This window comes from Colossoma macropomum, unplaced genomic scaffold, assembly GCF_904425465.1.
Source record: "Colossoma macropomum unplaced genomic scaffold, Colossoma_macropomum, whole genome shotgun sequence".
NCBI classification, from domain to species: domain Eukaryota; kingdom Metazoa; phylum Chordata; class Actinopteri; order Characiformes; family Serrasalmidae; genus Colossoma; species Colossoma macropomum.
Window position 1 is genome coordinate 7,471,673 of NW_023494804.1, and position 16,508 is coordinate 7,488,180.

The 16,508-nt window shown below is 42.0% G+C and overlaps 1 protein-coding gene across 5 annotated transcripts in view; it reads left to right on the plus strand.

Moving 5' to 3' along the window:
* The first annotated feature begins 2,124 nt into the window (after nt 1–2,124).
* nf1b (neurofibromin 1b) overlaps nt 2,125–16,508 on the plus strand; it is a 112,878-nt gene continuing 98,494 nt past the window's right edge. For all 5 annotated transcript variants that reach the window (XM_036595261.1, XM_036595262.1, XM_036595266.1 and 2 more), the window contains exon 1: nt 2,125–2,375. In XM_036595261.1, coding sequence (XP_036451154.1) covers nt 2,316–2,375 — 60 coding nt within the window. In that variant the 5' untranslated portion in view covers nt 2,125–2,315. The remainder of the gene's footprint in view (nt 2,376–16,508) is intronic.

Genomic DNA, 16,508 nt, shown 5'->3' on the forward strand with positions numbered 1-16,508 from the left:
AAACCTTCAAAAAGCAAACCATTTCACGCTGAATGAGTTTTCTAGGCCTCCTGCAGCAGCAGCTGTCTTGCTGGTGGCAAAAGCAGGCTAATTCCTAACTGCACACATAAGGGGTCCGTGTCCCACAATTTTCTCCTTTTTTGGCATTTTCCCCCCAATTTTCTCCCCAATTTAGTCGTCTAGTTCCACCTGTTAGCTGGGTCTCCTCCAAACACACGATGCTTCTATTTTTTCTTTTTTATTTATTTATTTATTTAATTCTTTTTCCTGAGGTCCACTGTTTTAAGGTCCACCGTTTGTTTGATTTTGTGTATCAAAAAAAGCCATAATTTATTTTTACATGACAATTTTACAAGCTTCCTTTATAATTCAACTGGCTGTCCCTTTAAGACTGATATATGTAAATGACCTAAGTTCTGATTGGCTGTCCTGCATTGTGCCTCATTCATTCAACACCGAAGGCTGAAACACTCCTTATAACTTCAGTGCGAATGGGTGGAGCTAAACTGCTGTAGGCTGAATGGGTGGATATATGTAAATGTGTCCGTTTTTGTGACATCACAAAAACAGTGAATCCAAATGGGCTGTTTTTCCAGCGTATGTTTCCATATATGCATTATGTGGACTGTGGAGGGAACAGTATGTTTAGAAACAGTAATGCATAATATATAAAACACAAAAGGAACACAAGGAACACAATATGGACCCTTTAACTGGAGCTACGAGGCTGATGTAGCTAACCAGTATTGAAAGCTTATAACCCACTAAGTAGCATCGTGCAAACTGCATGCCTACATTATCATATTTGCTTCAAACTGTGTGGAGGTGTTAAGTAATCTCAAATAGACTTGCTTATGTGGTTTCTGACACTATTAAAAGCTGTAAGGTCTAAAATCTATGCCTTTAAGTCCTTTACTTTGCTCAGGCAATATTGAGGCTATGTCTGACAGACTACTGGGACAGTGTACTGACTGTTCTTTGACCACCATGCAGTGTCCGGTTTCTCTGTCCATGCCGCTGTTCATACAGTCTCAAACACAGAGCAACAAGTCTGCCTTTCTTCCTCTGAGTTGTCTTTCTGACATTCTTCAGATTATTGAATTGAACTCATTTTCGAGCATGTGATTGGTAAATGACCTCAGAGGAAAGACTTAAACAGTGAAAAGGAGATTTTGTCTTGTGAAAATGGATCACTAACCACATCTACGGCCAACCTCTGACTGGAAAACAGAAAATAAAATTAGGAATTTTATTTCAGAAAGTATTCTAGACTTAAACCCGCACTTTAAAAACACTACGCTTAACCTCAGTAACCTAAACCTAACCCTAAACTCAGTAACTTACACCTCAACATAACCCTATCCTTAACCTTTGTAACCTACACCTAAACATAACCCTAAACGTGACCTCAGTAACTCACACCTGAACATAACCCTAAACGTGACCTCAGTAACTCACACCTGAACATAACCCTAAACGTGACCTCAGTAACTCACACCTAAACCTAACCTGAAACTTAACTCAACCTAACCCTCATTTCAGTAACCTACACTTATACCTGACCTTAACCTCAGTAACCTACATCTAACCCTAACCTTAGTCTCAGTAACCTACACCTAACCCTACCCTTAGTCTCAGTAACCTACACCTAAACATAACCTTAACCTCAGCAACCCACACCTAAACCTAACACTAACACTAACCTTAACCTCAGTAACCTAGACTTAAATTTAAGCCCTCAGTAACATACAACTAAACGTAACCTTAACCTGAGTAACCTACACCTAACCCTAACCTCAATAGCCTACACCTAGACTTAACCTTAACCTCAGTAGCCTCACCTAACCCTAACCCTAACCTCAGTAACCCCACCTAACCCTAACCTTTCTGCTTCAGTCTTTCTGCTCTTTTAGTTTGTCCACAAACAAACCGTGGTGAAAACAGCGCGTTCTCAAGTGAGGAACTTGTGCTAGATTGTCATGTTGTCATATCATTGTGAGGACATTTGGTCCTCACAGGGATAGTAAGACAATCTCTGTCTCTCTCTCTCTTACACACACACACACACACACACACACACACACACACACTGCGCGTGCGCAGTCTCTCCCCTCTCAGCCGCTTCATTACTGGTAAGGAGGATTCAAACTTCCGCCAGTGTCATGGCGGCGTGGTGGTGTTTCGGATGAAAAAAAGAGCAAATAACAACCCGCCCCCCTCCTCACGGCCCTGGAGACGGACTTCGAGCGTTAACGGGTGTCCAAAGGCAGAAAAAAGGGGGGCATTAGCAGAAAGAAGAGTGAAACTCGGCGGCTATGGCGGCGCACAAACCCGCCGAGTGGGTTCAGGCCGTTATTAACAGATTCGACGAGCAGGTAAGAAGCCTAACGATTACGGCAGAGCGATTGACTCTTTTTGGCTAAAACCCGCAGTAATGCATGCAAAAAGCCGCTGTCGGATTATGTGTAAGGCTCTTAGGGGCGGGTTTGGTCTTAAACGCAGTGATTTAATAGCCCGGCCGGTTGGTGATGCCCGGGGAGGATCGGAAGCTCAGCCCGCATCGGAGAGCAGCAGAGACCGCCTGGATCGCAGGCAGGCAGGCAGGCAGGCAGGCAGCGGGGTGGGAGAGTGAGTTTACACCGCTCAGCCTGGCTTTGGCCAACACTGAGGACGAGTTCAGCACGTATTCCTCCTCATATTCCTATTAACCTTGGCTGCTGGGTGCTAACAGCACGACAGAAGGCTGGAGAGGAGCTTTATTTTGCCCTCCGCTGGCTGAGAGGAACCAGGCTGACTAAGGCATCGATAACTTAACGTTAACGGTACCACACGACCGGTTAGCTCGATGCGTGGCTTCAAAATAGCCACTTGACGCTAATGAACTGCCTTTCCCCGTCGCCTCACACCTTTATTTGCCTGTCCTTCTGGTTGGCAAGCGGTTGTGGTCCGGCTCGGTGAGTTTGGACCGTCGACTCAGGTCTGTGGTGTCTGCAAACTGGTGGAAGTGCAGGTTAGCATCGCGGCTAAAGTGCTGGAAGATGAGGAGCTCAGACTGGCTGGCTGCTGGATAGAGCTGGGCGATATGGCAAAATGTCATATCACGATACTTCACGATATGCCACGATATTTATTTCTTGACCTCTGATAAGTTAGAACAGCCAAAGTGAGCCCATGGTTCAAAAACACCATCAAAAACTACGGACATTTCACAGACTGTTTACGTGCACTTAATAATCTGATAACTGCAGAAAATCAGATTTTGTCAGTAATGCAATCAACACGTTTACATACAGTTGAGTAATCAGATAATGGGCAGACTCCGGGTTTACATGAGTCAGGCAGTAATCGGATTTCTGCTTCGCAAACCAATAAACTCACGGAAGAAGACGTGATGTAAATATAATGCAAAACTCAAACTTCATTCTGTGGCTTTTTTTTTTAAAACACTGAGCCACTTTACCTGAAAATATGAACGTACATCGTTTAGAAGATGAAGAATTAAATCCTTCATTTCATCAAGCATGTATTTGGTTTCAGCGTCGCTCCAAAAGTGTTTTACTGCTGTTTCAAGGCAACGCTGCTCGCTTATTACTGGTACCATGGTCTGTTGCACATGCGCAGACTGAGAAATCCGAAAGAAATCAGAGTAAGAGTTCACGTGCACTGAGAAATCTGATTTCTGAGCTAAAAATACAGCTCTCTTTTTCAGATTTCTCAGTCATATTTCTAGACCTTACTCCGATCTAAGAAATTGGAGTATGCTGTTTACATGACCATTTGAATAATCAGATAACTGCAGAAATCTGATTATGATCAGATTATTGTGTGCATGTGAGCACACTCACTGGGCTGCACTAAATCCAGTTAAATAGGACTAGTTAATTTTGCTCTCTTTGTAATCAGTGTTTTTAGGTGCTGATGATATACATGCATGATATGCTCAGAAAAGCATATTGTGAGACATTGCATTATAACTTATCATGATAACTATGAATATTGTCATATTGCCCAGCTCTACTGCTGGATGAAGTCAGATTTTTTTTGCTTGAATGTGTTTCTTTCATTGTCTCCTGAGGTCTCACACACTGTTAGTTTCACTTTTAAGTACTTAGTTTGAGACACCACTGCTAAAAGATCAGATGTAGGATGCACAGTGTGATGGAAAGTCTTAATGATGGACTTGGTCAGTATACAGTGAAGCAAAAATATGCAGTGGTTGCTTTAATCTCGTGTTCAGAAGTGCTTGCTTTTCCATCATTACCAGCCCCCCTAATGCAAACTCCAGTGACTTCAACCAACCCTGCACATGCACTGCTATGTTATGCATTTACATCTAAGGGAACGTGGAACACCTGGGGGTATTTCACAAAGCAGGATTTCACTGTTTAACCAGATAACTTAAATCTAAATTTAGGCCTGTCCTGTAGGAATAGGTCTGAGAGACATTCTACTGAACAGTCCTCAACTTTCATCTTAGGTTATCTGGCCAGTGGAGAAAAAAAAATCTTTCATTTGTCCCAATACTTATGAACACTCATCCAATGAAGATTTTAGGTGTCAACACATCAAATGACTAGGAATATAACAATGGATCTGGTCAGTATGTCAAAATATTATATGATACTTCAAGTTTTTTGCGATACACATAGGGCTGGGCGATAAAATGATAACGATAAGTATCGCGATATAACTTTTCCTCGATAGAGCGATAAGACAGGTTCGATAAATGTTCGATATAATACACCATTCTCACACTTCCACGTTTTAGCGAAAGCCCTGGTGGCGTTTTCTACTGCAAGGAAAGCGACACTACTCTGCTGTCGCCAGGAGAGGGCGCACTTTCGAATTTTTCGACTTGATTAGAGAGGGAGGGGGCCACGAGTAAAAAAAGGGTTGCCAAATATACTTTAGCAACGGCTGAAACTCGGAGTTATACAGTCCCTGTTTGAGTGGAGCGACCGGCGATCTGTTCTCCTGTGACCGAGTGTGAGTGACGAGGTCAGTGGTGTAACTGTACTGACCTACAGCGAACTCACCTCTTTCCATGCATGCTGGCTAACTTGAAGCAGCGCTCCGGCACAACACGGAGAACTGATGATACTGTAGATCAAACAAGACACAAAATCACCGCTTTCAGTTTAAACATAGCTAAAAGGAGGACTCTGTGACTGGTGTGAGAGATTCACACAGCAGATAATGCTTTTACACAGCGAACGTCAGATATACTGCGGTTCACCCCTTAAACTATTACGATAGCATAGAGAAACCCAGTCGTCGCTGGCTGGTGTCTAAATACTGTGATCTGCTCTGACATGGATGTGGTAGGAGTGACCGCAGTGACCTACCGAACCGAGTTGACGTTGTTGAGAAACTAAAGAGTTTAGCGCTGTTGTTGGCCACTTGTTTATCATTTGTAACGGGGTAGCCGAGCGCTCGTCACCAGACAGCTGAAAATAATGTTTTCTTTCTCAAATCATGACTATTACAAAAATTGCAGCTGTGCATTTCAAGCTGATAAAAACAGCTCAGAAACTTTCTCCCACTCTTCCATGACAGATCTGTGAAATGTTCCACTGTTTGCCGAGTGGTTGTCATGATCGGACCATAAGTGATAGTTTAAAACCACAGTTAACCACCCAGGAGCAAAATCAGCCTTCAAACGTGAAAGAAATCATGATTTGACATTTATCGTGATATGTATCGATATCGAATGATATGAATTTTGTTTATCGTGATAACGTTTTTGGCCATATCGCCCAGCTCTAGATACACAACGTTTCAACAGTTTTTTTTTTAGATAAAGTTTTGCCACATTTTAAAGGCACAGAATATGATTCTGGAGAACGACTGTTGATATTTGAACTTAACAGCAAAACAAATACACCCCTTCCGTCAGTTAGCCTTAAGAAGCTCCACCCCCCAAATTAATTTATTGATGAATTAGAACCTATTGGTTCTGTGAAACAGCAAAAATAAGTTATGTCAAGCAGGAGCGACATCCTCATCCTTTTTCATATATTTCAACTCTCTATGAAACTTTCTCTTCATCGCTGAAACACTCTTACCTGATCTAAGAACTTCTTTCTTAATCTTGGTTCTTCAGATTGCCTCCTCTTTGGCTGTTTCTCGGCCATCTTTTCTTCTTGACAGTGCGTGGAGTTCAGCACGTAGCCCCTCCCTTTCCTCCTGTCCTGTGCTTGAGCATGAACTTCCTCTGTTGCTGATTGGCTGGAATAGTGTTGTGTCCTTCGGATTTGACAAGAAGTGTTTTGGATTGAAATCGTATGCTACAGCTTTAAAAATACTCTAAAAAAAAAACAGATATATAATCAGATTACTTTTACTCAACATTTTATACTGTGCTCCACTACGTCCAACTAAACAGGACTAATTATGCTCACTTGCAGGTGGGAAGGGATTTTTAAGTACTGACAATGCCCACGATATGCTCAGAAACACATTTTGTGACATATTATGATGTGAATTTTCATAATAATGATGAATATTGTTATGTTGCCCAGCTCTGTGTATCAACACAATGTATCGTATTGCATCAGTGTATTGCGGCATATCATAGACGTTGTCTTCTGACTAGCATGTTAACCTTCAGCCTTTGTGGTAACTTAGGGCTGACATTACCCTGTGGCTAGAGTTTTAGATCTGGACACTATGATGCTCAGCTTTTGTTTATAACGTTGTTAGTTTGTAATGGTAAAGCGCTCTAATAACAGTGTTATGAACCATATCATTACACCCCTACAAATGACACACTTCCTTAGTTTCATGTTAGATGGAAAACTGCCCAAAAATAAAAGCTGACAATTTCTGATTTAGTCTCATGCTTTGATACATTGCCACAGTATTTTTGCTTCTTACTTTAAATGTTATGATCAGCTTTGTCTTATTCTTAAAAGGCTTTTTCACTATAATGCACCATATACTGTAGACCAGAGGTGCCCAGTTCTGGTCCTGGAGGTGTGCCACCCTGGAGAGGTCAAATCCAACACACCTGGCTCTGACGTTTGGATGTTCCTGAAGGCCTTCATTACCTGGATCAGGTTTGCTAGAGATAGGTTGAAGGGTGGTAGCCCTCCAGGACGAGGCTTGAACACCCTTGCTTTGGATTCTATTGCAGGACTTGGCCTAAGCCTGTCTCAGAGACATCCTTGAAAATGACAAATTGCTGTACATGAGCCTGATGTACATAAGGAAGCATGCTTGTCACTCTTGGTCAGATGTAAGTGCCTTGTTTTAAGTATGTTATTAGAAGTTTATAACCTTTGTGTTTTTGTCCTGATCAGAGTGGTTTTAGTTTTGCGTGTGTATATTTCATGTTCTTCTATGGAGACTGGAGATGACACATCTAGATGTGTTTTCACTGATTTCTGTTGTCTTTTTAAGTAAGAGATATGTAAAGCTTATACACTTGTAAAGGTTTTTCAAATTTTTTTACGTAATGAAATGGTTGAGATGTAAACAGAGTCATTCAGAGTGTTTGGATGTGAACTGCTCTTCTCTAGAGAAACTTACCAAGAATTGTCCACAGTGGTGGTGATAGGAACCAGACGTCCGAAGAGCTTAATGCCTCTAAAAGGTACCTCGCAGAACGTTTCTGACTGAAAGTGTCTGCTGTCTGAGACGTTGCTTTACAGTAGTTTTCGAGATAAGGTTTTGTCACAACACACCTTATTAAAATCCGTGCATTGGTTAAATTCTACTGTAAGGATGCCTTGGCTGAGCAGTGAACATCATTCTGTTGTACAGGCAGTCACAGGCACCCTGCTTTAACTAATTGTGCCCTGCACTTTCTCAGTGACTTATATTGTTACTTGGGCTGCGGTGAAGTCAATGTTTGAACATGACGTTTACCAGTGGCAGCCTGTTGGATGCAGTGAAGATGAAGGAAATGTATAATGATAGAGTACTATAGAAATGCTTGCTGTCAAAATAGATGGCAGTAATGGTGATAATGTACTTAGTGCTGGGTGGTATTGATAAAGTTACTTTATAACATGTAAAGAAATGGCTCACTGAAAAGTTACGTTTCTACAATTTCACCCATTAAATGTAGTTCGGGGGGAGGAACACGTCTGAAACCCCTCTTTCTACCAAACTAGGGCCCTATAAATTCACATCCTCGCCTCTCATTCCCGTGATGAAGGGTTCGCAATCCCCACCGCCCCATCTCCTCCCTGTTCCTCAGTCCTGCGTCAATCCTACTACAGCTGTGAGGGGGGTCTGGCCTTTTAGCTACAGGCAGAAGCCGCCCAGAACTCCAGCCTAGGTTCTTAGAGTTACCCCCCCCACACACACTCAATCAGTCTTTCCTCATACTACCACCGCCATGTTGAAGGCATGGTCCGAACTTACAAACCCAAAAATAGTTGGTCATCCAGGACATGTTTGGTGTCTGAAGTTGACCTCTTTAGTTTTGTTCGGGAGCCACAAGACTAATGTAGTAGACGTCTGTGGAACAAAGAAGACTTTCCGATATTTGTTGACTGCATTAGCCTTGTAGCTCCGGTCCGAGACTAAGTAGGCAAGCTTTGGACACCAAACATGTCTTGACTAATCCGCTAAATGTGGAGTTGATTCTTCCGTTAACCATTCCTTTCTTTGTTTCTTTTATTTCCCTCTTAAAATTACACGCACATACAGGGGACCGCTGTAACGATGGAACAGAATTTATCATTTGTCTCTATATGATACGCTGGTGTCTTGATGTGATCATTTTTTATACAGCAGAAAAACAATGTGCTAGAAAATAGTTCAACATTTAAAAAAAAAACAGTATTTTACAATAGTGTGCTAGCCTCAAGCTAATACACACTAATACGCAGTGTGCTTTTCATCCCTTCTTTCACTTATAAGGTAAAAATGAAGTAATATTTTCAAAGGAGGGAGGGTCTGCACTGATTGGGGGCTTGTTTAGGTGTATTATACTTCACATAGTATAATCAGTGTTAAACTAGGTCCAATCTGTTCAATGCATTGCAATCGTTGTTGTGATAACGTCACTAAACATCACAGTATGCCCTACTGAGCGTATGGTGGATATCGTTAGTACTTGCTGAACATTGACCGATTGCATGATTCATTACAAAGAGAGCATAAATTGTCCTCTATAACTGTAACACAGTAGGTGAAACAGTTTTTGATAGATTGTTTTAAACACCTTTCTACTGGTTCTCTTGTTGTCTGTGCCAACAAAATAATAAATATCTTGACGTATCATGTCCTGAAAATGTTATATTTTTGCCGTATCACCCAACCCTACCTGTGTGTACAATTTAGAGGCTTCTACTGAACGATACAATACTGTTTTGTTGCACTCCTAATAAACAGTGTTGCAAATTCATCAGATGTGTATGATATTAATCTTTTGATCTTTTCTTTTAAAACAGTCCAAAGTTTCAAAGCGACCAGCGGACATGCATTGTCTGGTCTTGGCCACCATGTGTAAAGTGCACAAAATAGCGGTGCATCGTGTGTGTGTGTGTGTGTGTGTGTGTGTATATGTGTGTGTGTGTGTGTGGCAATATAGATGGAAGTGCTTACAGTTAAAAGGTTTACTAGTTTGAAAACTAGTGTCCAGGTAGTGTTAATGAATAGCACTGTTTGCAGGTTTCTGTACTCAAACACACCCACTAAACCTGGCAATTAACAGGTGAGTGTAATCGTGTGTTAAAGCAGGCAAATCACCAAACTGTGCTGGACACCGTCCCTCCAGGGCCGGAGTTGTGCACCCCTGTCTTAAGGTATTAATTTTGTTGTAACCTTTATAACGGAAATGCTTAAATACACACAGATAATGCATTGTATCAACAGCTGGATGCTGGAGTTGGGATATTCCAGCGGTGTATTCAGTTGTGGTTTGAGGTAACATTAACGTTAGTCCAGTTTGTTATTGACGGAGCGACCGCTAGAGAGATGGATGGAGAAGGATGTCCTTCTTGATAATAGGGACATGGCTGTTTCATGAAATAATGTCAAAGTGAAACTAAAATGTTAGTTGACTTGGACCAAATTCATGGTTTTATATTAAAAAAACCCTTCAGATTGAACACTGCTTCAGTTTTGGAAAGCTTTTGGTGGACGTAGTCGGCCTGTTTGGATTATAAATTACTTAAAGAAGTCTAAGCAACAGAAGAAAGGTGTGCTGTGAGTTAACCCTACCTGTATACTAGTTCGCAGACAAGTGAACAATTACACATGTTCATTTGCATCCCTACTAACTTTTAACAAATGTTTAAACCACCATATTTGCATAAACCTGTAAACAGTAATGATTTCCATCTCTCTTTCCATCTCTGGTCTTTCTGTGTCACCGGTTTGAGCTTTCTCAGTGTTTAATTGGGCTCATTAGCATTAGCATTGGAACTGGACTGTGGAATGCGTTTAAAAGTTGCTGGATGGCCGAGGACTGGATTGACCTTTGTGTGACCGTATTAGACGTTAGACCTTGCCAGGGTGTGGCTCATTAAACTTTAATGAAAGTGTAAGACAGATTAGAACCATGTCTTAATGCTAAGCCTGGTCTTAAGCTGCAGATAATCACAAAATAGGATTTTGTGCAGTTGGCTTAACTCAACGGACACCAGCATGTGTATGTTTGACACCCTAACTTCTTAGTTGCCTTCACGTTTCCAGGACTGGTGCGGTGTGTGTGTGTGGGTGTGGGTGTGTGTGGGGCAGTAGAGATGTGCTTACAGTCCGGTTAAAAGGTTTATGTAAACAAGGTGGTTTAAACATTGGTTAAAACTTAGTAGGGATGGAACTGAATGTCTGTAATTGTTTACTAGTTTGAAAACTAATGGCCAGGTAGTGTTAATAAATAGCACATCTTTCTTTTGTGGCTTTGACTTCTTTAATTGAAATCATGTATGTGTTGCAGAGTGTTGACTTCTCTTGCTTAAAATTTGTGATCTACTGTTTTGGTCATGGAGGAAGCCTAGACCAAAATTTGACTGTGTAGTGTGGTTATGGGATTAAGAACAGAGAATTGTGTAAGCAGCTCATGTAAGCATCGTTTCATTGTGCTCTGTAAGGGTGTGGCTTGCGCCCGCCCCCCGGGCCCGATGGCGGCTGCTCTCTCCTTGCCCTCGTGCCTCTCGTGGCCGGCACCGTCGTCCTCCTCCTCCCGCCGTCACTCGCGTCCCTCGGCGGAGCTCGGGCTTTGCGCTCCGTCCCCCACCCACTCACGGCTCTCTCCCCGCCGTCCTCGCCGGGGTTCCGCGCCGCTCTGTGTTCGGGCCCCGCCTTTCGGCAGGCTCTCACAGCCACCATCGGGGCCCGGAGGCGGGCGCACGCCACAAAGGGTTAGTGCCCAGCCGATATGTTGGTTGGCCGTTCATATCAGTTGACGCTGGCAACCTGCAGTTTTATTGGTAACAGCAGGAATATCGGTGATAACATGCTGATAAGTAGTGACTTTTTTGGTCGTGGCTAGTAGTGCATGACAGACAAATTTCCCTTAAGGCAGGGTGCACGACTCCGGTCCTGGAGGGCCAGTGTCCAGCACGGTTTGGAGGTATCCGTACTCAAACACACACAAAAAACTTGCCAATTAACATGTAAGTGTAATCAGGTGTGTTAAAGCAGGCAAATCACCAAACTGTGCTGCACACTGGACCTCCAGGACTGGAGTTGTGCACCCCTGTCTTAAGGTATTCATTTTGTCGTAACCTTTTTTCCGGTACTGTGCGAACAGTACACAACATGCTGCAGCTGTTTAGCTGGATGGCGGAGTTGGGATACATCAGCGGTCCCTCATCTTTCACTGTGTGTTCGGTTGTGGTTTGAGGTAACGTTAGTGATATTTCAGTTTGTTATTGAGGGAGTGAACACTAGAAAGGATATGGATGGAACAGCTGGTTAACCTTTAAGCTTGTATGGGCACCTTCCAGCGCTTCTGTTTTTCATCCAGCACCGCCTGTGTCCAGAGAACAGAGGACCCGCTGCATGCTTCTATGTACACACAACAGGTTTATGAGTATATGCTTAGGTTTGTTTTTACTATTTTATTTTACAAAATTAGTTTAACAGTGAAGGGATGTGCCAGAGTAATAAACCGCTGTTCAGCTACAAGTTTTTCTTAAGCATCTAAAATGGTTTTATTGAAAAAAATAACTGTTTAGGTTTAGGAATTGAGTCAATTGAGAACTGGCAGTTATGTCAGTCAGTAAACCACTGTTTAGCTAAAACTGACAAAATACACTATATGGACAAAAGTATTGGGACACCTACACATTGCACCTATAGGAGCTTTTATAACATCCCATTCTAAATCCATTGGCATTAATATGGAGTTGGTCCCGCTTTTGCAGCTATAACAGCTTCCACTCTTCTGGGAAGCTTTTCACAAGATGTTGGAGAGTGTCTGTGGGAATTTTTGCCCATTTATCCAGAAGAGCATTTGTAAGGTCAGACACTGATGTTGGACGAGAGGGCCTGGCACAAACATCCGTTCTAGTTCATCCCAATGGTGTGTGATGGGGTTGAGGTCAGGGCTCTGTGAGGGCCAGTCAAGTTCTTCCACACCAAACTCACCCAGTCAGGCCTTTATGGACCTAGCTTTGTGCACTGGGGCTCAGTCATGCTGGAATAGATACTTGGCATTGGTGATGTAAGGCTTGCATAAAGCTGTTCTGCCATGGAAACCCATGCCATGAAGCTCCCCTCAGTTTTTGTGCTGATGTTGATGCCAGAGGAGGTTTGGAGCTCTGCAGTTTGATCAGCAGAGCGTTGGTAAGTTTTGTGCTCTATGAAGTAACACTGATGGTGGTGGTGTGTTAGTGTGTGTTGTGCTGGTGCAAGTGGATCAGACACAGCAGTGCTGCTGGAGTTTTTAAACACCTCAGAGTCACTGCTGGACTGAGAATAGTCCACCAACCAAAAATATCCAGCCAACAGCGTCCTGTGACCACTGATGAAGGACTAGAGGATGACCAACACAAACTGTGCAGCAGCAGATGAGCTATCGTCTCTGACTTTACATCTACAAGGTGGACTGACAAGGTAGGAGTGTCTAATAGAGTGGACAGTGAGTGGACACAGTGTTTACAAACTCCAGCAGCAGAGAATGATCCACCACCCAAATAGTACCTGCTCTGTGAGGGTCCATGGGGGTCCTGACCACTGAAGAACAGGGTAAAAGGGGGCTAACAAAGTATCAGAGAAACAGATGGACTACAGTCTGTAACTGTAGAACTACAAAGTGCACCTATATAGTAAGTGGAGCTGATAAAATGGACAATGAGCGTAGAAACAAGGAGGTGGTCATGATGTTATTCCTGATTGGTGTACAATGTCCACACAGCACTCCTGTTCCTGTCTTGTCCTCGTCGACTAGGACTCGTCGCAAAGGCTGTGAACTCACTGCAGCTTCCACTTTAGCATGACAAACTGTACCGCTAGCGAGACATAGCGGGAAAGAAAGTGCAAGCAGGAAAGCGCATTTGATATAAATAGTATTGTACCGTTTTAAACTGTCCCTTATCAGTGTATCGATATTTTTAACAAAACTACTGCACAGGCAGGAACACGACTGATGTTTTAGCTGTTTGATTTTATACAGTAAACATTTTAATCCACTTCATAAAGGCCGTTTAGATCAAATTACAGTTCTTCTGATTGAAAAATCACACTTTTCAAGCCCTTTCAGTGATAACACAGGAGTATGTAGGTATCTATTGTTCCTTGCCAAAAGGCTGTGTGAAACACTGATGATGAGTGTTCTCTTGGTGTTTTGATAAATCAAGGCATTGATGTGATTCAACAAATGTAAATCATTTTGGATAAAATAATGCAGACCCGTCTTTCATGTCACATCAAGGGTTCAGTTTTGTTTTTAGTTCTTTGAAGGTTGTATTGTAGTCACGTACGTAGCAATAGGACGGCAGTGTAACAATTTCAGTACAGTATCGTAAAAATGGAAAGGTGAATGTTCAGCACAGGGTACTGAAATGTGAAACTGTATCTCCAAAATGCTCCTCGCACTCTTCCTGGCGTCTCTCATTGACTGTCTTTCATAGAAGCCATGGTCACTGATGAGGTGAATCCTGTCAGAGTAAAGTGGGAGGGAAGAGGAAAAGGGCCTTTGCTGTACACAGGTCCACACTCAAATGACTGGACTATTGTAGTGAAGTCACTCAGATCCTAGCGTACCATACCATAGCTTACCATATTTTGGGGTTTATTTTGTTGGAGCTCTCTGTAAGATGGGCAATGGACAAAGTTAAGTTTGAGAACTTTTTTATTTTAATCTGAGTCAAACCAATCCATGTAGTGGATCAAAACCTTGTATCTCCAAATAGTAACTTTACAGGAGAAAGAAAAAACATACTTTACTTTTAATGTAAGTCAGTGGAACCAGACTTTTTCACATCATTTTGGGCCACTTTTTTGGTCCATTCATCATGAAATTTACACACAATGTAAAGAACAACAGACATTCTCAAATTATGTCAAAAACTAAAAAAACGACAAAAAAATGGAGATACAAGGTTTCGTTCTGACAAAGAGAAAGATTCAAGACAAACATAGAGAATCTGGAGACAAAGGCTGGAGACTTATTTACATTTATAAGAACTTTTATAAGAGCTGGTTTGCTGATATGTTTAATCTGCAACAAGAAACTGTCAAACACAAAGTTGCAAAGCTGAATTCAGCTTCCCATTCGCCAGCTTCTTGTTGAAATTTTCCCGTTCCATCTTAAATGGGGAAGCAGTTACATTCTGGCGCCTCAGGCACCATTTAAGGAGGAACGGGAAAATTAGAACAAAAAGCTGGTGAATGAGGAGCTGAACTCGTTACAGCAGAGCAAAGTGCATTTTCGTTCTTTTTTTCGTTTTTTTTTAACCTATGCTAGTACATGAGCACATACTGAGACATGTTTACAGCCAAGATGGTAAAATATTGGAATATTGTGGTTGTCAAGGTGGTTTGATTTTGTTGAAAGGTCAAAATGACTCTTGACGTTTGGGTTGCCGACCCTGTCCAAGTAGCTTTCCAGAGCATTTGTAAAGAGTTAAAAAAAAGTGTTAATTTTTATTATTTGCTTTCTGAAATCCACTTGACCATTTGATACACTTTGATGTTTGGCATGGATGCTTGTGGCCGTGTTGTATGTAGAAAGCCCCTTTTTCACTTTCACATTGAGATTTCATGTTTGTGCCTCAAATCCTGTGACCTGGAAAACCAAGCGCAGCCGAGAGGGAAGCCCCTGCTCTTTTAAGAGTGCTTCATTAATAACTGGAGATGCCCCACAGTCCGAGTGTCTGGGCTGGATGTGTAAGGTAACCCCCCCCCCACCCCCCAAAGCCACTGATGTGTTTTTGAGCATTCCAGGCGAAGGGATCCACTCTCGACTGGTCTGCTCTCCGTTCCCCCAGTGGTCTCTGCCAAAGTGCTCACAAGGAGAGGGGCTTGTCTGTGACCTAAAGGGAATTTTGAACTGCCCCTGTGAAACAAAGTGCCCCTGTGTCTGCTGGCCTGGCATGAATATGGATGTCAACAAGCTGTGTGTGTGAGAAAGAGAGCGGGTTTGCGTGTGTTCCTGCTTTAGATCCTCCGGTCCCGAGATTTTCATTTCCATTTTCTCTTCCCAGAGTTTAGGCGCTCTCGTTCTCTGTTTGGGGTCAGGGAGGTCATCATGTACAGTGTGAGTTAAAGTTTGGATGCACCCACTCAGAGAGTTTTTCTTTATTGTTACCATTTTACACATTTATGGCCCTCTTTTTTCATAAATTCTGTTTTTTTTCCTGTTTTTCAGCTTTGGATTTTCCCTCATATATCCATCATGAAGTGGGTGTAAATATACTACATTAAAACAAACAACGAATTGGCACTTTGCTTTCTTTTCACGTAAAAAGAAATACTGAAACATTTTATTGAAATAACATTCAGTAACAGCAATAAAGGTTAAAGCTATGAAGAATGAACTAATAGTAGGCTGATATTGTTATTTACATGTATGCCGTTGCTGATGCTAATGCATAAACACAGGGCTGTGCCTTTTAGGACTGAACCTGAATAATTGACCATTCGAATGTGTGATCGTTGGGTAGGTATTTGGTTTTTAATGTGTGGGTTTGGATATTTGTGGTTCAAAATGGACACATACTTTAAAAAAACCCCAAAATTTCAACATTTGATATGTTGACTTTGTACTATTTTCATTTACATTTAGAGTTTACATGATTTGCATATCAGTGCATTCTGTTTTTATTTACATTTTGCACAGCGTCCCACTTTTTTGGAAACGAGGTTGTATGTAACGTTGTGACGGGACGAGCTGCCAAATGTTCAGTAGTTTTTTGAAGTAGCTGCTAACTAACAGAAACTGATACGTCTTAGAATATTCCAGTGACTAACATTAGTAATGTAACTTGAGCTTTAGGCTACACTCAGATTACCAGACTGAGGAGGTAGAAATCAGATTTTTTTGCCTTAATGTAAAACAGATCTGATTTTTTTTTCTTTTTCTTTCTTCTCCCAGATCCGATCTA